This window comes from Patagioenas fasciata, chromosome 3 (genome assembly GCF_037038585.1).
Source record: "Patagioenas fasciata isolate bPatFas1 chromosome 3, bPatFas1.hap1, whole genome shotgun sequence".
Lineage (NCBI taxonomy): Eukaryota > Metazoa > Chordata > Aves > Columbiformes > Columbidae > Patagioenas > Patagioenas fasciata.
The window spans coordinates 34,774,694-34,797,227 of record NC_092522.1 but is presented as its reverse complement, the minus strand read 5'-3'; the positions used below and the strand labels follow the sequence as shown (position 1 = coordinate 34,797,227).

The window sequence follows — 22,534 nt, the reverse complement described above, 5'->3', positions numbered from 1 at the left end:
AGAGGCCGGACTGAACCTCCTTCACACCCGCTCCCTCTGGTAGGACACAATGAAACCCCCGTGTTTATTCTGTTTCACGTATCCTGTTAATTCAGTACAGAGCTCTCCACAGAGCCAGATATCAGAGCGCAGTAGGATAAATCAGAAGTCTATATTTATAATCTCTGCCTTCTGATAAGTTAGCAGCATGTACCAGCTTTTCCTTGAAATAAGACTGAAGGGGAGGAACAGATGTCAACCTGAAAGCATAAGAGCATTATAACTGTCCCCTGTTTAACCATTAGGTATAAAAAATGCTTTGCATTTATGTATGCTTCTACTTTCCCTCTTACAAGGCTACTGCGCAAGCCAGCTGTAATTCAGAGCTCACTATCTAATTTCTATTTCCTTTCCTCTCTAAAGCAGTACATCCAAAACACAGATATATTGTTCCTTGCCATCCCCACCGCACTGAAGGCACTGGATTTGCATTGTTATGTCGACACCTCTCCTGAAGCGCCTTGCTGAAAGGATATCCAAAGTCACTGTGCAGAGCTCTGCGCTCCAAGGCAACTGAAAGCGCTCAGGCTCTCTGCTGACCTGATTGGCAGTTTTGCCTCTGGAAGGCTTAACAGAGCCTGTCATTACCCATGTGATATACCCTACCATAATTAATTCCCTCAGGGAACGACAACCAGAGGAAGCACGGTTCAAATATGCAGCATGCACCTGAAATTTGACATTTTGAATCAGACTCCCAACACCAAGATGCATCCATGGAAGCATCTGACATTTTTATTTTGCTTGACTGTAGATACCTGGCATAAATGAAATCCTCTTGAAAAGTGACTGGCTTAAAAACTGTTGAAACATACAGATAAAAAGTAGTGTTCTTTGGCCTTGAATAGATAGGATTTAATGCATTAGAAATCCAGAAGGTGTCTAAAATTACCATGCGCCATTTAATGTAAGATGAAGTAATAGCTTCCTTCAGCCTTCGTGGAAAAGATTCAGAGCTGTAATCCTTTTTCAAATAATTACCCTGTTCATCAGGCTTCAGCACAAGAGAAACTGAGAGACCAGCTATGAAAGCTTCAGTATACACACACACACCAAGCTGAATGGCTATAGCACTTTGCAGGTGTTTGTCAAGTCACAGGCCCGAAATACACTAAAATTAGAACTGCAAGGGAAGGGCAAGAGCACACGAAAGTATCGAGTTCATCTACCATATAAAAGGGTCTTTGGAGGAAAAAAGATTGAGTAAGATTGCTGACTGAGTGAGGTAGCTCCTCAAAGCTACAGCAATGAATTAATGCTTTCACACACACAACCTGTGGTTTTGACTCAGCCCTGAGCTGCTCTGTGTGATCACCCTGGGAAATAAGCTTGCAGAGAAGGGAAAGTCAGTGGCTGAGATGAAGCGCTGGCACAGTTACTGCTACCTCGCCGCAGGAGGCAAGTACGAGTATTTCACTTGTGCAGTTCCAGGGTAGCACAACCATACCCTTACTCAAGGTAACTACTGTGTTTGCTACCCAGTGCTCAATGAAATCCTGCATCAGCTTGCACAAATGATCCTCTCCAACAGAAATGGTTGTTGTCAAAATCCAACACGCTAAGTAGCACTAGAAATTACATCCTCAAGGTCTGTTCCTATACAGAGTATTCTTATTCTGGACAGCAGTCAATAAACTTCTTGGGCATCTTTTTCCTGGAGGCTCTAGAAAAGTTAGTAAAAGCACAGAGATGTGAGCTGCAGTGCACTTTTAGCATGAATGAGACAGAGAATGAATTAATTTGGAGAAACGTCAGCTCTGCTGGAAGCTGACAGGTTCCTTAATGCATCAGATTTCTGATTGCTTACGGCATGACTGACTTTTTCCCCTGTGAGTTTCTCTTCCACTTTGTTCCTTATTTATAATGAGGTTCTACAGTAGCTACATTTGGCAGACTTGATACAGATACAGGCCTTTCCATTAAATGTTCCCCAGTCCCCTTTTCCCATTCTACGACAAGATGGCAGCTCTATCCGTCAGGTCTCTCCAAGTATAAATTTATTTTTCGGGTAATACCTCCCATTCAGTCAGCTTCAATGCAAAATTTGTAGTGTGATTCCAGCTACCCAGTTTCATTTCTCCACTGAAGACTATAAATAATATAATGTGCTTGATTCATTCAAATCTGGTGAAGTCTGCTTCAGTAAGCACTGCAGATCCATGTATTCCAGACTGCCATCTCTTCTGAGCAGTTTGCTGTTTCCAATGGATACAAATTCTGATATTTATATTCAGGATTACAACCAATGGACAACTGAAGCCTCAAGTACAAAAATATCTTTTGCAAAGCCACTGCATCACAACGACTGTAGCACATAAATTCCCAAGTCCAAAAAAATTATCACCTACACACTACTTCACTTGTAGAACACATCATCTACTTGCCTTGCTCCATAATTTGGTTCTGTAGAGTTAAGCCAGCAACGGCTACCCTGAGAAATGGATTAAGCCAATGAAACATTTCATGTCTCCATGTAAGCTGTGTGTTCTCTCCTGCTAAACCAGCTAATGGCACTGAGGGGGTAGCTGGCCTGTCTTGGCACAGCTCTGCACCGCTGCCAACTGCTCCATCCCGACCTGAGACACCGCGCTTTGCTGTGGGCAACATGGGCAGCAGCAGCTCTGTGTGGATATTCCAGCCCCCCCTGCCTAAACTGTGGGGCTGTGAGACCCACTGCATAACCCAGAAAACAGCCAGGGTGCTGGACTCATTCCCCTCCCCTCCCCTCCCCTCCCCTCAACCTCTCCTCTCCCCTCCCCTCCCCTCCCCTCAACCTCTCCTCTCCCCTCCCCTCAACCTCTCCTCTCCTCTCCTCTCCCCTCCCCTCCCCTCAACCTCTCCTCTCCCCTCCCCTCCCCTCAACCTCTCCTCTCCCCTCCCCTCCCCTCAACCTCTCCTCTCCCCTCCCCTCCCCTCCCCTCCCCTCAACCTCTCCTCTCCCCTCCCCTCCCCTCCCCTCCCCTCAACCTCTCCTCTCCCCTCCCCTCAACCTCTCCTCTCCTCCCCTCAACCTCTCCTCTCCCCTCCCCTCCCCTCAACCTCTCCTCTCCTCTCCAGATATTCCAGCCCCCTCTGCCTAAACTGTGGGGCTGTGAGACCCACTGCATAACCCGGAAAACAGCCAGGGTGCTGGACTTGTCCCTCTCCTCTCCTCTCCCGTGGGCTGTGCCTCAGGACACAGCCATGCGACAAATTCTTCTTTCGCTGCCATAAATAACAGTTAAACCGCAACTCACCTTGTCAAATGAGTCATTCCACAGTTTATTATTGCTACTCAGGAAGCAGGCCTAAATTACAAGAGTGAAAGAAATACTATGGTTGCTCTAAATCGAGTCTCCACTTGGGTCCTTAGCCAATTTTTCTTAAGTTTTAGAGCACAGACCAGTCTCCAGAGCACCTACCCCTCCTTTTTATGAGCACGGTGGACTGGCAGCAGGAAGAAGGGACAAGCTTAGCAGCAGCAGCAGCAATTACAGCTGCATCTCAGGCCCCCACAGAAATGAGCTACGCTGGCTGCTGTCTTGCCATCTGTTTTGAACATCACTACCATCCTGCGGGGAACTGTGATCTCTAGTTTGGGGAATTTTGTTCTAAAGAAACCAAGCACCTGTCCAGTCCACAAGCATTTGGTTGTGGACCACAAATCACAAGCACAGTTATGCAGGACACACCGTGCAGAAGCTGCTATACTCCCGCAGCTGCTCTACGGCCAAGTTAAATGCTCTCGGGAAAACAACACAAACTCACATGACTTAGAATGAAGTCTAAAACTTACTGCCTACATTAACTCTATCACTAATGTATTAAAACAGAGGGAAAGGGAAAAATTGACTTTTTCATTAATATTCCTAATCAGGATCGTGCAGCAAAGATGGAAACACAGCCAGTTCTACTAATTTTAGAACATTTCTACTAGGGGATTTAGCGCTGTAGCTGATTTAGGTGGAGTAATAAAATATCTTTCCAATTTTGAAATGAAAGAGATGGATTCAGTTATATCTGGCCAGCTTTCCTTAACATGTTGGACTAAATCACTTTTATTTGGGTCTTTTAAGATTACATTTGTCCCCTTAAGATTCAGCCTTTTTAATACCATCCTTTGCTAGGATCATTAGTTTATTTTAAATGAAATGTAAACCCCACATTTTAATTAACTGAAGACATTAAGGAGCCTAAGTCACATTTTTACATGAACATAGGTGTTAGCTCATATGAAATGGTAAAACTCCAGGTCTGGTCTCTACATTCTGCCTTTCTACAACCATCTTGCCACCTTCAAGTAGCAGATAATTCTTCCTAATTTCCCAGCCTAATCTGATACATGCTATTGTTATACCCTGTTAAGCAGCTGTTCTACTCTTCCTCAATCACAGCTGTGTTTCACTGGTGTACAAAGCAATTATCATACATTTGATGCATCACAGGGCTGCTGGGAAGCTCAAACAGAACTTCATCGCAAGGATTCTGGAGCTGAAATGGCTTACTATGGTTCTACACCACCTAGGAAATGTGCTCTTGCAAAAGAACAGCTTTTTGCTTCTTGTCTGCTGGTGAACAAACAGCATCTTACTATGCAAAAGAAGTGAATTACCAGATTCTCTGATTTGCAGGAACAGCCCCATAAAACTACATAAAAGCTTCAAATGGATTTTCTACCTTCGCTCAAATCCAAAGGACAGATTTTGGCTTTCTCTCACTCTGTTTTCTCCTCTATTTTCCACATCTTGGTTTTCTTGCCTGCTGCTCCAAACACTCTGCCACCAAATGGCTACAGAACAAGTAGGAGTAAGAAGCTGTTGCTTGAAAGAGGAAATACATGGAATGGGAGAATCCAGTGCAGTAAAGCATTTAGTTTTATTGGAGGCTCATAATGTGAATTTACGTCTCATCCATTTGAACAGAAAGTTACTAAACTTTAGAAAAGACAATTATTCACAGACAACAGATGAGAGTTTCAGGGATCTCTTTAAAAACTAGCGCTTTTTTGGTTTACAAAGCCAGGAAACTCACACATAGACTGTCCAAACGCAGTCACACCTTTGGGCAGCCAGAGCCAGGGCTCAGTACTGTGCCTTCAGCTTGCTTCAGCAAATGCCACGCTTCCCTTAAAAACATCTTCCTGCTCCTCATAAAACATCGGTTTGGCAACAGAAAGGCTCTCCACTGGAGTTTTACGAGACTTTTTTATTAATGGAATAATAATTCTTTCTGCCATTATTTAACCAGGCTGTCACTTTTAGGTTTTCACAGAAATCTTAGCCTGAAAGAGGTGCAACACCCCAGTTTCCAAGGGATGTGGATTCCTGCGGGCCACGCTGAGACCCCAGCCTTCTACTGCACCGCCAACACGTGCACATTTGGTTAAGCTGTGCTGATTACCTCTCGCTGCATCCCTCACTACCTTCCTTACTCATTCCACCATCGCCTCTTACCACATGCAAATGAGCACAGGAAGGCACAGAAACGAACTGTGTGTATTTATATACTCTACACTTAAATGGCACAAACTGTCCCTTCCCAGGTGCTATGCAACTTCCTACAGATTTGCACCCTCCGCTCCGTCCCCTGTGCTCAAGGTATAAAAAGCCCAACTGTATAATCTCCATTTCTTTATGAAAACAGGTTAAGAAGGTGGGGAAAAATAATTAGAACATTTCTATTTGAAGGCAAAAGGAGCAAGTCTCTCCATAGGTTTTAGGCAAAAATCCCACACCACACAAAAAGCAAACAAATGAAAATTGCTAAATAGTTTTGCAAATACAGTAGTAGCTATTAAAACAGCATTGCACACAAAATTGATAAATAAGCATATTGCAGGGGCTGGATCAGAGACTGATGTCCTGCTCATTGGAAATATTCCTTCACTAGCTAGAAACTTTGTTTTGTTACTATAGTTACACTCACTACAAGTGGCCCTGACTAAGGCATGAGGTATTTGTTATATAAAACCCCGACGCAACTGCAGCCTTAAACTTCATAAAGTACCAGCTCTGCACTCAGTCCTGCTTGCAAATTCTATTCCAAGCCCAACCTCAAAATGCTTTCATGCTGATTAGGGTGCACTCTTGAGCAACAGTTTGATGGCACTATTTAAGTGCTGAAAACATCATCAACATTGTTCATGATATACACTAAAACTGTGAAGGAATTTAGACGGCCTGTGCACTGAACAAGATGAGCAGTGACTTCCTCCCCAGACAATTATATGCTGCTACCAGTGGCTCTCATGTACAAGAAATACTGGCAATCTACTTTAATAACATTTGCTGAGAGGCCGTTGAATTTGATGGAAAAAATGCTTCTAGCCAGTTAGCAAAGCACTAGGTAGCAAACACACAGCCCACAGCACTGTGATTTTTGTTTTGTTACATTATTTTATCAGCTTAGCTTGATAAAGTTCACAATCAGTAAGGAAAAAAATATAAATATCCTCTCCTCTTTGGCCTTTAATGTATTCCTGTTCCACAGAATTTTTTTCTCATTCTTCTGGGGGATATTTTCAGCCAGACAAACTGCTATTATGCGTTATCTTGGAAAAGTGGCTTATGAGATCCTCAGTGAAAGCAGGGAGATGACAGGACCTCACTTTTTAAGGTAGTCATCTGATGCAGATACTCCAGTACTATGTGCCAGTACGATTCAGGCCATCTGCACCATCCTCAGCTGTATTTTTTTCCCCTACTTGGGGAGGGTAAAACCACGTGGCTTTCCTTCAGCTTGGAATCTGGATAGTAAGCTTTTTCTTAAAAGGTCAACAGCCCAAACAGACCCTGTTCACGGGCCACGATAAGCACTTACAGGTGCTGAGGTCAGAAAATACATTCATTCGTACACTTGTTTTCCTGCAGTAAGCATCGCTCAAGTTGGGGCCAGGCCAATGACCAGGGACTTTTCTACTACAGCACTGATACAAAGCTATTTAGTTAACTTCTGAAATGGCAGATGTAGCCATTTATGCTACTTAAGCTTAGAGCAATTTGAAAGCTACAGAAAACTGGAAGGGCAACTCTCTCTTTTCCTTCCTCCCTCTGTGCTGACACCCCGTGCTATTCTTAGCATGCAGAAATCAGTGGTGTTAATTTTGGAGTTCACACATTGCAGGAAGCATTTAGAATTTATTCATTCATTTGTGAGAACCTGTATATGGCTTTGTCCCTAATAACACAGCAACATTTTTTTTTTTCTTTAGCTGTGACATTATTTGCAGCCAGTCTTACAGCTTATTACAGCCTCCTAAGTGCTGAAGAGCAAATACGCCCTACCTTGTAAGAAACATGATTTCCTTAAGGTGCTGTTTGGATACAGAATTGCTTCATCGGTTCTTCTCTGTAATAACAGTGCTCACAGTGACACCTAAAACCATAATTTCTGTCTCTCCCATGTCTTGCAACTCATGTCAGACTAATCGCCAAGTCTATGCAGGCAAATAATGTGCCTGCTGGAACACATAACTTGTGAGTGCAGCTTCCAGCTTTTGTGGCACTGCAAGTTTACTCTGTACCATTGCTTATACTCTGTTAGAGAGAAAAGTACATTTTTTTTCAGCTATGATATTGCTTACATCCGGAATTCGCAGATTCATGGCACGTATTGCTGCATCTTGTAAAACGAAGACACTGGCTCTGCCATGTGCAGAGGCCAGTTAGATGAGATCAGAAGTGGATATTGCCATATCTAAAATCCAGTTTTTGCATCAGAAGTTTGCATGAGATCAAGGTGGAGAGATGAGCAAAGTCTAAATCAATACCTGATGGACATCTGATTAAAAAAATCCACATTGCAAGAATTAGGTATTTTCTGAGCCAGTAAGGCATCTGAAGAAGTTATTTCATTCTTTAAAGACCACTTTGACCTCTAGAATTTAAAATATCTGTACTAGAATTCTCTACATGCTTTCAAATATCACAGATAATGAGTTGAACACAATACCACTGCAGCAGCTTATTTACCGCTCTTCACAATATCATCATAGGGCTTAAACAACAACCCAACACCGCAGAAGTTTAACAAGCCTTTGTTTCTACATCCCCCAAAAACATAACTGAAAAGGTAATTCAAATCTCCTTTGCTCTCTTCCTTTCTATTAATATCAGACAACCCTTTTTTAAAACAATGAAGGTTTGATTTGTATGTGTTTTGCCTCTGCAATTTTTTTTTTCAAAAATCGTAAGAAATGTAATGTGGCTTTGCTCAAAAGCAGTCTTACATATGTGGGACAAAATATGGTTACCAAAACTAAAAATTACACAGTCTGGGGCGACACAGAGAGAAGAGAAATAACACCAAAGACCACAGACTTTCAGATGCAAGTTTTCCTGCCCTGCAAAACCACAGATCGTGCACACCACACACACAGACACGCTTGGACACCATTACCCTGCAGGATCTCCCTTCCTCTTCCCCACAGAGATCCTGACCTGGACTATGCCCCTGCTATGCAAACCCCTGACATTTGCAGGTGGCCAGGGAAGCAACAGGCAATTGCTGGTTGCCACTGAGAAAGAAGTAACATAATCCCACAGTTGCTGGTAGAGCAGGCTTCAACCCCTATTGTCTTTGAAAATCATTCAGTGTGATGGCTCGAAAAAGTGCATATATATATATATATAGAATCTATATATATTTTTTTAAGTGGACTTCAAAATAAATCCCTTTTCCATTTGGCATTCCCAAACTGACTATGTGCAGCCTCTTGACTAAGAAGTGACACTGTTTATACCCCTGGCAACAAAGCAGACTCCAAACATTTCCATCTGCTTTAACATTAGAACAATAAACAAGAAAATGTACCATCCAGTTTAGTATCAGAAGAAAGTTTTTGACTGAAAGCTAATTTAGCTTTGGATGCAAAAAGATCCCTCCAAACAATAAACTCCAAATATTCCCATGCACAGCTGTGAATAAATCTTCCTACAGAACACAGCTACAGCGGCAGATGAGAGAGACTGAGGGAGTCTCTGTGCTCTCCCTCTCAGGAGCCATTCCTTCTGGAGGTGTAAAAAGAGCAGAGATTAAAGCAATCCCGGTTAGATTAGGAATCCCCCAGGGGTGAGATCAGCACAGCTGGCTGGCAGTAGCAGGCACTACCCCAAATGAACACTGGCTCCCTGCCGCTTACCACTGGTTTCCTGAGGTGCGTTCTACTGGTAGGTTTAATTCATTTTGTTTTAATCCAGCACGTAGGACATCTAAACCTTGGGGACTGCCTTGTTCATTAGTATGTGCTTGGTTTGTGCAGGCCAGGAAAATTTCTGACCTTTTTCACTCCCCGAGTCTTTTGTCTGCTGCCTAGCCCTAGTTACCACCAATGCTTTGCCCACCTTGCTGACAGTCGCTGCAGCTCGACGCATTTGGGCTAGTGGATGCCTTGCTGAAGGGCTGCCGCACAGTTCAAGGCAGACCACGGGGTCCACAAAGCTCAAGAGTGCGACCGCAAACAGCTGGGCAGTTTGCCTACACAGACCCACATCTTATGGAGACTCCACCAGCAGCAGTCCAAGTTGCTGGGCTGAAGCCGGCCCAGTCATATCCCTGCAAGGAGTAGCTCCGGCAGTGCGGACATACCCTTTGCACCTGGTGTTCCTGTGTATGCACCAGCATAATTTTTGAAGTCTCAGACAAAATGACTGTTTTCTGGGACTCATGAGGCGGGAGGTACAGCTCCCTCCTTCGCTCAGTAGCACAGCTCCCTGCAGCTCCCCTGTCCACCTGCGGAAGGACTGACTGGCCACTCCTCCTCTTCATGACACGGATTGCAGTACAATGCTGTATTCTCAGTTGGGTTCAGAGCCCCACAGTGCTATATACTCCACCAACATGTGAAAGACATCGACCTTATACTGAGAAAACACAAGGAAAACTACAGAATCATCTCAAGCAATTACAAATGTTCAGACAGTAGATGCAAATGGCCAGATTCCAGGGAAGAAAAATATGTTCAAGAGTCTTTTCACTATGAGCTTCAATGCAACTGCTTACTTGTATGATCTTCAGTTGAGGTGCTACTTATCAGCTTCCTGCCACCTCTCCAGCTGACATACGTAGTGGACGTCACTGTGTTCAATTCCTAACTCGCTGGGTCTCCAGCAGCTGGCATTTCCAGCCACAGTGCTGAGAAATGCAATTCTACATCATACTTACATCGTTCTGGGTCAAATTTTCTTTGGTATATGTAGGAAGAACTCTGCTCATGAATGCAAAACTTGATTAGACCATGTAGCTCTCCATCCTCGTGTTCACCCTTCCTCCTAAAATACAGTCCTGTAACAAACATACTGTTGAACTAGAAAGCTTCAAGCCAAGGTAAAAATGAATAAAGCAAAGAATAAAATGATTCATACTACCTGTTTTGCATTGTAAAAATGTTGGCGTATCAAGGAATATGTCTGGATGTTTTTAAAGACACGTTGGTAACACGGAACTTCCATGTTACAGTCTCTCTCTCGACTATAACATCTCCATTTATCATCCTCTCTCCTTTACTAACAGAGACTAAAATGTTAATATGAATACTGACTAATATCGAATAGTATGAATGTGCCTGCTTACATACTTGGTTCTGCAGACATGAATGACAATGACAACAGAAGTAGCCTTACCATCTAAGATATAATTATTACCACTGTTTCTGAGAGAGCAAAGGGCAAGTGCTTTCCATGTTTTCAGAAGGTAAAAACCACATTCATGGCTGAAAAATTGCCATACTCAGTTTCTGTTCCCTGAGAGTTCTTCAGAAAGACTGAATATCTTCTCCTACCTCTTCTTTTTGAAGAAGAAAATAATACAAATTAAAACATTTTGTGCTCTTCTCATTGGATAAATAAATACTGCTAGGACTTTGGAGTAGAAGTCACTTGAGTCTGAAATTTCCAGCTGGAGATGAGAAAAAACGCCCTTTTACTATCAGAGAGAGACAACATGACTGCACTGCAAACTTCTTGGAAAGTCATCTGCTGCAGTGAAAAACAATTTGCTAAGCATAACTTCCATAACTCTCTGTGTTTCAAGACCTTTGTTTTCCAGAAATGATTATCAATAGTAATTCTCAGAAAATGCTAATAAAGCTGATGTTCTTCATTCTGAAAAACAAATTCCCAATCAAAAAATGGGACTCTTGATCATCCTTGCATTTGACGCCTTTTAAAGGTTTCAGATAATCCAGAGGTGCCTCATAAGAAAAAAACCCAACGTGTCTTCCTCTGCTCCTCTGGTGATCAGCGTCTCAGAGCCTCAGGAAACAATTTCAATTATCAGATCTGTATCTTTCACAGCAGACTTGCCACAGCCTTCACCTTCACAGGATGTACAAAGACCTAAAATAGCCATTTCGTTTCCTCTTTTATCCATGTAATAAGAGGCAATTGAAGGAGTTCACTTGAAAAAAAGTTCTAAACACGTTTTCCAGCAGAAACTTATGTCTGAAGCTGCTAATAAAGAGCGGCACCCCATACAGCCCCCCGTAAGTGCATGTAGCCCCAAAGCAGGAAGCCAAAGTTTAGAGCTGGGCTTCCCATGCCACCTTTTCCCCTCGGTTCTCTTTTTCATCTCCAGACAGCAAGCACGCCTGGCGTCCTCCTCCTGATCTCCATGACCTTTGGAATTCACAAAACTGATAGAAACACAAAACTGATAGAATCCCAACAAACAAGTGCCTCCTCATCCACATACATGTTCAACGGCCAAACTCCAGCCGGTGGGACTCCTACTGGCCACTTGACTCTACTGCCCAACTAATAAACGTGCTATTTTTCAATGCATTCTGGCATTCAATGTAGACAGTCAGGGCTCCTAAACCCTTCCTTTGAATATAAAGCACAACACTCTGAAGCTGTTCAAAAGAAAATTACACTTGGCAGAGAGAAAAGTGCGTGTTGGGTGGACTAACTCACTGATAAAGCAGGTACATACAGTGCACTGAAGTGAGCCAGCAGGAACCAAGAAGCCGCCATGTCTCCATCCAGGTGAGAAAGTACTAGCAAGAAGTTAATGGTATAAGACAAATGCAAGCAGAGGAATATAAAATGGACACTTTGCTGTTTCAAAAAGCAGCAGTGCTGAACAGTCAGAGTTTACGCTACTCAGGCCTGACCCAAAGAAACACAAATTTTTAGAGGTGGAGAAGTAACTCAGCCAGTTATTACTACCACAAAGTGGTTTGCTGTTGTCATTTTCCTCTGGCTCATCAGTGGTCACTAAGCCTTAAATGTTATGTCAAAAACAAGCCAGCAGCCCCAGCAAACACTCAGCAGGAATATCTGCAAAATCTGAGCTTGAAGCGTCAAACACAGAGTTACTGACACTCCCTAATGGAACTTCCCACTTTTACACAAATAAATTGCTCTGAAGAACAGAACGTGTGAGTGGTAACCATCTCATCTCAAATCAGCCATGCTATTCTTGCATTTTGGAATTGATTCCTAAATTCCTGAAGCAAAGCCTATGCATTTGCAGAACTTGTGTTACCTATCCAGTGACAAAACCAGCATCTCGCAGCACTGCTGCTCAGTATGAGGATCTTAAACAAATGGAGGCAGTAGCCATTTACTCATGTGGCAGTAAAAAAGAAGTTATTACAAAATAAAACTGATTTTTCATCCAGAGGAAAGACTAGAACCATTGCCACTGAGGTTGGAAAACCATATGGCTGTTCCTTCTTTTCATACCATACAGAAAAAAAAAAAGTCTGGAGCAGGTTTCCTCTCTAAACTCTGTTTAAACTGCTTTTATTCATATTCTGAACCCTGTGCTATGAAAGAATGGAATTCTCCTCAGGCACCACTGAATCCATCCACATAATTTTAAGATAAATGGATATGTACACTAACACAAACCCACTCCTGGCATAAACAGACATGAACCTGTTGGGAGATACTTCTTCCCGCTGTGTTAAGATGGTCGATAGGAGGTGATCATGCTCATCTGCTGAATTTTTGTCTTAGATCAGACTGTAATCCTTAGAAAGGGTTTTGAACCTGCCAAAATGGGAATCAGATCTCAGGTGCCATAACTCAATAATTCATTTTGTTTCCCCATCATCCAGGGAAAAGAAGAAGAAAAAAAAAAAGAAAAAAAAAAACCAACAACCCAAAAAGGTGAAAATAAATCAAAACGAGAAAAACACCCTTAGTTCTATTTCTAAAATTATTTTAGCTTTAAGTATCTGTGTTATCATTTATAAGAGTCAGGAGACAAGATTAAAGCTTTCTCTTCATATATTTGGCATACAAATACTCAATATCGTTACCAGTTCCAGAGAGTATAGTGCTGATTATTGCAATATATCACCAAGGTTTTTTTAGGTTGATTTTACAAAAACAACAAGGGATCATAACATGCCAACAAAAGCAAACATTCTTGGTTATTACAGAAAAAAACCCAGAACAACCCTTCTAATTCTGCCTAATACATCTCTTTTAAGTGAACCACAGAAGCCTAATATATGTTTCGTATTCTTGTAGCACAGTACTGCCATATCATCCAAGTACCTACTTCCATTTTTTATTATGTTATATTATTGTCTGGGGCATCAGTGCAAAGATAAAAAAATTTATGGGTGATTCTCATCATCCAGAGTATAAACACACCACTACAAGAATTCAACTTACAAAAGCTCCATCCTTAAAAGTTTTGAATATCCTATTTATAAAAGTTGTCTAGCATGATGAAATGCTACAGCCAAAATATTAATTAATCCCTGTTTTAGATCCTCAGACCTTGTGCCCTTGAGGAATTCAGCAAACAAAACATTATTCTGAGAATTTTAATAGGTTGTTTTACCACCAGGTCTCCTACCAGATGTACCAGAAGGCTTCCTTGTCTCTTGCTTAATGATGAACTGAAATTATATGAACAGGCTGATCTGATTCTCTAAAACCATACTTCTAAAGCTAAGTGAGGTCACCACCACTTTCATGAGAAAAGTGGTAAAACCATCCTAGAGCATATACAATCATATTACCTGGGAGTGAGGTAGGAGGTACAACTATCCTGACATGAAAACTATAATATAGACTAGGCATAACACAAAGGTTTGCAAACCATCAGCTGAGACACAACAGATTCCTTATTCCCTATGAAAATATGGGAAAAAAACCAGTTCTACTTTATGGTTGTCGACAATACTATAGTATTCCACTAGTGCTCATAAAGATCGTGCTCAGAGAAACCATGAGTTGTTTATTTTCACCATAAAAGAAACAGCCTGATAAGTAATGGGAAAAAAAAATTCAAACTGGAAATGCCAGTTTAATCATGCATTTTGAGATCCTAATTTTACATTGGTTTTGGTTTTGTTTTTTTCTGTAGCAACTGGAAGCACCTGGTAAATGACACTGCTTATATACCACAGAACAGCTCTCCCCACAGTAAGTCTGCACCAGACTATGACAAGTAATTCTTGCCAGACGATTACTTCACAGGTCTTTAATAAAATCAGTAATTAAGGACATTTGCTGTCAGTAAACCACTTCTAACCTAGAAGAGGACTTTGTATTTTGAGGGCTGGTTGTAACAAAAAAAGTTTTCTTCTAAAACAATACCAAGATGACACACACAATGCAAAAATTTGCTTCCTTTTTTGTTGGCGGTCTCCAAGATACACATTTATTATTTCTTGGCCTTCCAAGTTTTTTTTTTTTTTTCACTACATTTACAGTAATTACTTTCGTGACATCAAATATCTGGGTAAAAAAAAAGCATCTGCATGTGACCGCTACATTGCTCTGAAACACAAACCCACCTGATTCTTTGTGAGCTCTTACGTGTAAAATCGCAGTGCTTCCCAAAAGTTCTCTTATTTCTCTTTTAAACTAGTTTTGAGGTTCTGAAAGCAACAGAATAGTGACCTATAGTTTAGGAAGAGAAGGAATATTAGCAGCTATTCATTTAAAAGGGTTACGACTCCTGTGCCAGATGCAGAACTGCTACGGATATAAAGACATGATCATTTAACAAAACATTCACCATCACATTAGGCAGCAATTAGAAGCTGTTGTATGTTATGTCAGAAGAATGTATTGTTCTCACTTAATGGGGGGCTGTCTAGGAGACAAAAACCAACAGAATAGGTTTTGATAAGCAGTCTAGGAACAATTATAAAGCAATACAGTGTCCATAAAATTGATATTCTATTCCCAACCTCAGGCTAGGTACGGCCCTTATTTTTTTCCAGTGCTGGGAGCTAACCAATTAGAGCTAAAAGATGACCAGAGAGCAAAACAGACGCTGGAAGTGGGCAAGTCAGGAGGACAAAGTCAATTTTACACGAGCAAAACAGGAAGGAGGAACTATTAGCAGCTGAAGATAAAGGATTGTGCCAGCCTCGCTCTGCAGTGGGTTCTGCCGGCAGCCAGACCGACGGGACATCTGCACCGAACATTTTGTGAGGCTTGAACACAGGATTTACAAATGGAAATACTTACTTTCTAATCAAACAATGCATTATTTTAAGAAGATCACCTAGGGGGGCAAGAGGGGCTGTCATTGATACTATTTATTGCAGGTAAAAGATCTATCCCTAAGACAAGCCAGGAGAGAGAACTGCAGCGAGTTCCAGGTAGAACGCTGCCCACAAGGCTGCCCTTTGAGCTGGAAAAAAATTGGAGGAATCCACCTTAAGATCGGCATCATCAACCTGGAGGGAAGATGCCTGTTGCTAACAGGAGTCTTCCCTCCCAGATGTGCTGGAGATAGTGCTTTGAAATATATACCAAAACCAGCTGTTGGTACTGATTTTATTTACTTATTTTAAAAGCGTACCAACATCGACAGGATGTAAGAACACAAAGTTTTATCCTGGACAGTATGCCTCCATAGGAGTCAACAATTTTTGAGGTATATTTCTATCTTTTAGAGTCATGACAAGGCAGCACATTTCTTCTGGTTGACTCCATCTTGCACCATGTCCAACATAGCTAGCTCCCATTCTTCCTCTATCCAGTTTTCCTCTGGTTTTGCTTGACAGTACATCCAAGCGCTCAAATGTATTCACTGACTAATGTAATGTGTTCGTTACTATATGCCACCCTTCAAGCCAAAGTGATACTCCTAAGTTCATTTTCCTGAGCAATTTTGTGGTTTTGGATATCCAGCTGCTCTGCAACACTCTTCTCCAGCAGCTTGATCCAAACCACTCCAGTTCATCTCTCACTGTATTCAGTGTCTAGCTTTTGTATCCCTCCTCCCTATGCACCATACTGACCACTGAAATGTGAAGTAAACGTTTAAACGCTTCAATAAGGGGCACTTCTCAACACATGTGGGTCAGCATTATGGGGTTCATGTGAAAGGATGTTGTACATTAGCTGAGCAATGCAGTATTTTTTTTCCAATGGCTTCAACCACTAACCAACTACATGACGTCCTGAACGATTCCTTCTTTGAAACAGATAATGAAAGAATTTAACATGAAAACAAAAAAAGCAGGAAAAAAACCTCTTCTTAATTACATACAGTCAGAGACCAATGAAAAGTATGACACATCTGTAGTTTGGGCCAGCTAAGACCTTGATTTTCTATGTATTATTCTTTCTTTCATTTAGGACATATACGTTCAGGTAATGCTTACATTTTTTGCTATCTACAGAGCCTTAAGGTTCCTTAATGCATGTTTCATCTTCTTTTCCTGATACATGCTTCCAAAAGGAGTTGTCATTAGGAAGGGAGCCCCCAGGCACCACATTACACAGTTGCCTGGTTCGTATCAATGTGAATTGGCAAAAATAATCAACCACTTTCAAATACAGCCTTAAAATCATGCAGCTGAACTTGCCTGTACTATTTACATGAAGTATCCTGGAGTCATTCCACGTAGTAGTAAAATTTACTATCATTTTTCTATAAGGCAATAACTGGAGATACACAATAGCATCAGTCTTTCTCCCTTCAAAGAGGTTTCACAACACAGTAAAGCCCTCCTAGCATAAACTGTACTTTAGACCTCTAGAAAGTCTGGAACAGTTTCAGATTTGGTACAAACTATAGATGTATTCTGTTACTCTTCTTACTTTCTCCCCCTCATTGGACTCCTGTTGTCCTCTTTCTTCAGAAACGCTTTTTTTAAATGTGTAGGTTTCTTCTTGTTTTTTGTTGTTGGTTGTTTTGTGGTGGGTTTTTGTTTGATTTTTTTTTTTCCCCCCTCTCTCTCACTTGCAACTCTGATACTCTTTCTCCACTCCCTCACTCATTAGTTATTTGGTGGCTGGTTTAGAGAAAGACCCACACCGCGACAGGCTGGTCACAGCAGCAGAGGCAAGAAGCCAGCTTCCACTCCTGCATCCCAATTGTTACGTACCATGTTGTGCGCACCACGCAAAGAGGGGTTCTTCCAAGAGCACACACACTCTGTGGCTAGGAGTAAGCATGAACTTGTGGCTTTCACTACCAATATCGTTTCTACCAGAAACAACCTATTCTGCTACTCCTTGCAAGGTCTTTCTGCACATGAAGACTGGCACTGATACAAGCATAGGTGATAATATTCTTTCCTGCCTTGGAGAAATCAGATTACCAGACAGCATAAAGGAACCCACCCAGCAGCCCTCCAAGATACTTCGCACACCATGTTTTCTTCGTCTTGTCCTCCCCTGAACCATAAATTCTCAGTAAGTGCCGGAGGAAAGATCAGGACTTGATGGACCAGTTGGTTGATCTGATATGGCAAATACTCTGTTCCTCACATAAACAATTAGTTTCTTCTTCCTCTTCCACCTCTGTCTTATCTATCTTTGAGAGTCTGTAGTCCTCAACAAACGTCTGACCTTTGACTGTTTTGAATGTACAACATGAGTTTGTCTGCTATGCTTATCACTTTCAAACCCCAAAACACAATTTAGCAACCACTGGAGTATCTCCTGTTGCAATTACACTCATGTTCACACTTGGAAGAGATGTTGGCAGCATTTTAAGAATTCTTCCGTTACTAATTTTCACTTTGTTCTCAAACATGTGCACTGACAGTCTTAGCTCCTCACATACACAAAGCGAGTAACCTCAAAAACACAGGCAGCACAGCTATTTTAAATGGCAACATGCAGCTTACAAGGAAAAATATTACATGCTGAGACAGCACCATAGTTCTAAAAGATCCTATAGTGTTCAAGCTCACATTTAGATAGCCTCCATCTCACTTGTGAAACTTGCTTTGCTCTGGTTTAGACAACATCCCTCTTGGCTGCCGGACTACACCTGTGGAAGAGGCTCCCTCTCTCCTCTGCGAAAGTAGGTTGTCTAAAGACAATGCTGCATGAGTTTGAAACATCAGTTAAATACAGGCAATTCTGAATGGAACCTGGTTTTCCAGTAAGGCAACAGGATTTTCTGCAGTTTGGCTGAGAAATTCAGCTAGTCTGATCACCAGAAAGTATTAGAGTAGCTTTAATTTTTGCACAGAACAGACAAATTCATTGTTTTGAAAGGTCATGACAGTAAATCGCAAGGAATTCAATTTGTCTCCCTCAGATGGATGAGTCAAACTAGAACAGTGGAAAGCTCTGGCTCCAAGAAGTCTGCGCTGCTTCAAACCTGCTCTTAGGCAGCCAAGTCGTCCGTTCAGCCGCACATTATTACAGCTTGTGATTTTCAATCGATCTTTCCCCTCAGCTCTGCCATTACAGCAAATTGTGTCACATTTGAGCATCAAAAGAATGGTCAATACATGAAGAATGTTTGTCTTCAACAAGGAAATTTACCCAATATAAAATTATTTGTGATATATACAGACATCATCATAGTTATCTCACACTCATTTCTCCATGTGTAAAGTGACATACAAAAAAGTACAAGGAGATATATGGGACACGACACCATCAGCACAATACAGAAAGACAAATATTGAAAAAGCAAGCAAGCACAATGATGAGTTTTAAAAACAGAAAGACCGCAAAGACAGAAAATCAAAAGAATACCCTGAGACTCACTTGTTTTAACTTCCCAGTACACCCAGGAGGAGAGCATCACACCAGTAGCACACTTGCTTTAATAGGCTCCTTGTGTATAACTGAGAACAACAGAGCTAACGAGCAGATCATTCCTGACTGGATGTATCACATCAGGTAATAACTCTTACCTAAAGCTTTCCGGGTGTTCAACAACAGCCATGTTGATAACATCCAGTGCATGCTGATAGTGCTTCTGAGCTGAAAAGAGGAGGGCCAGCAGATGAAGTGAATTCATGTCATCTTTGCACAGCTGCAGTGCTTCCTGAAGATGTTCTATAGCATCAGAAACCTGAGAGCAGGTGGGGTAGAAATAAAAAGAGAACACATTTCTTCTTCAGTCCTACATTATAGGTAAGAACAAACACAGTCATAAGAAATTCTGAAGAATAGGCACCTATGAGAAAGACTTCTACCTGAACAATTTGACAAAATTAACATACTGCAGTTTAAAAAAAAAAAAAATTATACATTCTAGAGAAAAGAGCCTGCAGCATGACTAAGTCACTGCTTATAAACAGGAGCAGCAGACCTGATCCAATCAACCCCCATTTTACTCTGGCACAGTGCTTCTCTCTCTAAACAGATCCATGGCAGAGGTCCAAATCCCAGCTTCGTTTTCTAGGATGGGTGGCTGGCTCTTCACCTGAGAGAGATCATTACACATCTCTGCCACATTTTGTCTCTTGGGATGCCTGTACAAGGACTTTCATGACTTGGATCAAGAACATAAAAATTAAGTTTCAATGTTCAAGGGTAAAAGAGTCAAGACTCAAAATGCTGCCAGAAAAAGAAATAACTTCGCAAGAAGTGATGTAAAGAACAGTCCCAACACTCACAGCAGCAGCATGTCATTAGAATCAAGTCTCGCTTGGCAGAAAATTTAACATCCATAATAAATTCAAGTATATCACATGTTCTTTCTGATCCAATATCCTATTTTAGGCTATCTTTTCAAAAGGGAACTTCTTAGTAGATTTTCTTTCCTTTAGCTACCAGTAAGTTTTATATGGAGGATTTCCATTAAGATTCTCTAGCAGCTGAAATTACTGTTACTTAAATTATTCCAGATCTGTGTTTGGCCCTGGCAGCCTGCAGAAAACAAAACAGAAAAACATACCTTCATATGTACCTTCCTTCTCCTTCCCTTAATGGACTGAGAACGTAGCTCCTTCTTTCCTGCTATGAGAACTTTCCACCTAGCAAAGCTCTGCAGATGTTCTCCTGCCTTGCCATACCACCAGTGTCCAATTACCACTGCCTCCACAGGTCACTCAGGAAAACAGGTAGCACACAACTAAGGAAAGCAGCAGTTCTGCTGCCTGCAGGTACAGCAGAAGGTGCTGATTATCCAGATCCCAGGTGTACTTCTGGGAGCATGGTACATACTCTGTTCATGGGACAACTTCATCCTTGTGTCCAAGTGATGTTTCACTCTTACCGTGCACATACAAGCCAAAGTACTGAGCTACTACCGTGTTACTGGTGATGCCATGAGAGTCTGGACATCAGTGCAACTGCTCTGCAGACATAACCCCAAGCTGGCATCTGGCCCACAGCTGCAAAACATCCTGGCTGAGATTCAGGTTGGGATATATGACTGAGTGCTCAGTCTTAATGAATTATTGCTTGTCAGTGGAGCTACTTTAACCACATATGTTGTTATAGCCTACTACAAAGGTATACACATTGGCTTAAAACACCAATGTTCCCTCAGCAGCTTACAAGGACACATTTTCTTACAATGTAAAAGCACTAGCAATGACACAACAACTTGGAATGAGGACAACAGGCAGGAAACTGTGATGGGCCCAGAGCTGCCCATACATAAAGTTCTTTAGCACCTATAGTAGAAGTATATAAATTTGACTTGCTAAAACAAAGCTGCTATTAAGACTCTTTTGGCACTCAGGACTAAAAACACCTCAGATTGTTTCTATTCCTCCGTCTCAGACCTGCACAAGTAATTACAAAGGAATTCTAAGTTTGGGGAAAAATAAGTTAATTAGGAGAAAAAGAAAACCTGTAAACCAAACTGGAGAGGACTTTGAGCAACTTGTTCCAGTTGACCCTGCTTTGAGCAGGGACTGAACTGGGTGATGTCTAGAGGTCTCCTCCAAACTCAAGTATCCTATTCAAAGACGTGGGAAGGCGATCCTGATTTTCCGGTGTGAATCAGACAAAGAATAATACTTGCAACTAGTGTCTTTACTGAGGGACTTTGAAACTGTAAGGATGCTTGACCTTACTTGAACGTGACCATGCAAACTAAGTCTCTGAAGCTTTGCTTTATAGGTACAATGTCTGATGATCACACAACTGCAAGTTCAAACCCCTAACAGAGCTCAGTTTTCAAAGAAGTTCTCTGACTTTCTTGCAACATACACAAAACAAACCAATGCAAAAGTCAGTTGTGGCCGCTCCTGCAAACCGGTACCTACTGAACAGGCAGTCACATACTGCTGAAATAGACATAATCCAAAATCATTTTCCCCTGCTCTGTAGCACAGGGCTTGCAATGGTTACAGTTCATGTCTGTGCTTCCCTCTAGTACCATCAGAATCACAGGCAATGGCTGTTTTTGGAAGTTAGTCATGTTCCCTGACACCTGATTGTTTAGCTTGAGTCCAAAAACATCCCTTAGTGCCCTAACAGCATTAGTAGCCCACACAGTACTGCTGCAGAATTAGAAACAGTGGACAAAACACAGATAAGAAAAAATACCCTTTAATAGTATGAAGAGACTCTATTCCTTTATGGGAATCATTATACAGAACACAACTACATTTCTAGGACAATAAAAGCAAGATATTTGGCAGCAGTCAACACAAACTCCTTTCGGAAAGCAGAGATCATCAATCCATTGACAGATACCACAGCTTATTTATTTAAGTAACTATGTAATATGAGAAAGATGGATGCTGGCAGCTCAGACAGCACCCTAAAACTTCAGGGCTGTATCAGAGGTAGGCTGCCAGTTTAAATTCCCTACAAGTACTGCACTTTAAAGTAACCCTATTTCAGTTGGACTGCAAGTACAAGTAGGGCCTGCAGTTAGAAGATGCTACCCTTCTCTGATTCACCTTTTTGCTAATAAATATACCACACATGTTCTGCATGGCACACAGATATATTCAGATCACACTGATTAGGAAGAAAAGACACTGCAGTAAGCCAAAAATAGCATGTTGCAGCACCACCAAAATAATGCCACAATATGGATTATTTAGGCTGCCTCTTACATAACAGGACTTTTTTCAATAATGCTATATGCTTTCTTAAAAACAACGCTGGGATGTTACCATTGTGGGTATAAAAAGGAAAACAGTATGAGTGTTAAAAATAATTGCCAACAGTAGAACGCACTTGCATATTTAGAAGAGTAAATGAAACAGGATTTCATAAGAGGAGTTTTCAGGCCTTATAATTTCACATCGGTTGTGACTTACAGTTAATTAACCATTAAAACTATCCTCTCCATCTCTTTTTATAGCACAAAAATTATAGAAAGGAGAAAGCTTTATTGACCAGCAAGAGCTTCCATTGAAAACAGACTTGCTACA

General features: G+C 41.5%; 1 protein-coding gene across 5 annotated transcripts in view; it reads right to left on the bottom strand.

Moving 5' to 3' along the window:
- Positions 1-22,534, bottom strand: part of TTC7A (tetratricopeptide repeat domain 7A) — a 195,344-nt gene that overhangs the window by 93,642 nt on the left and 79,168 nt on the right. For all 5 annotated transcript variants that reach the window (XM_071806103.1, XM_071806101.1, XM_065833824.2 and 2 more), the window contains one exon: positions 19,103-19,263. In XM_071806103.1, coding sequence (XP_071662204.1) covers positions 19,103-19,263 — 161 coding nt within the window. The remainder of the gene's footprint in view (positions 1-19,102; positions 19,264-22,534) is intronic.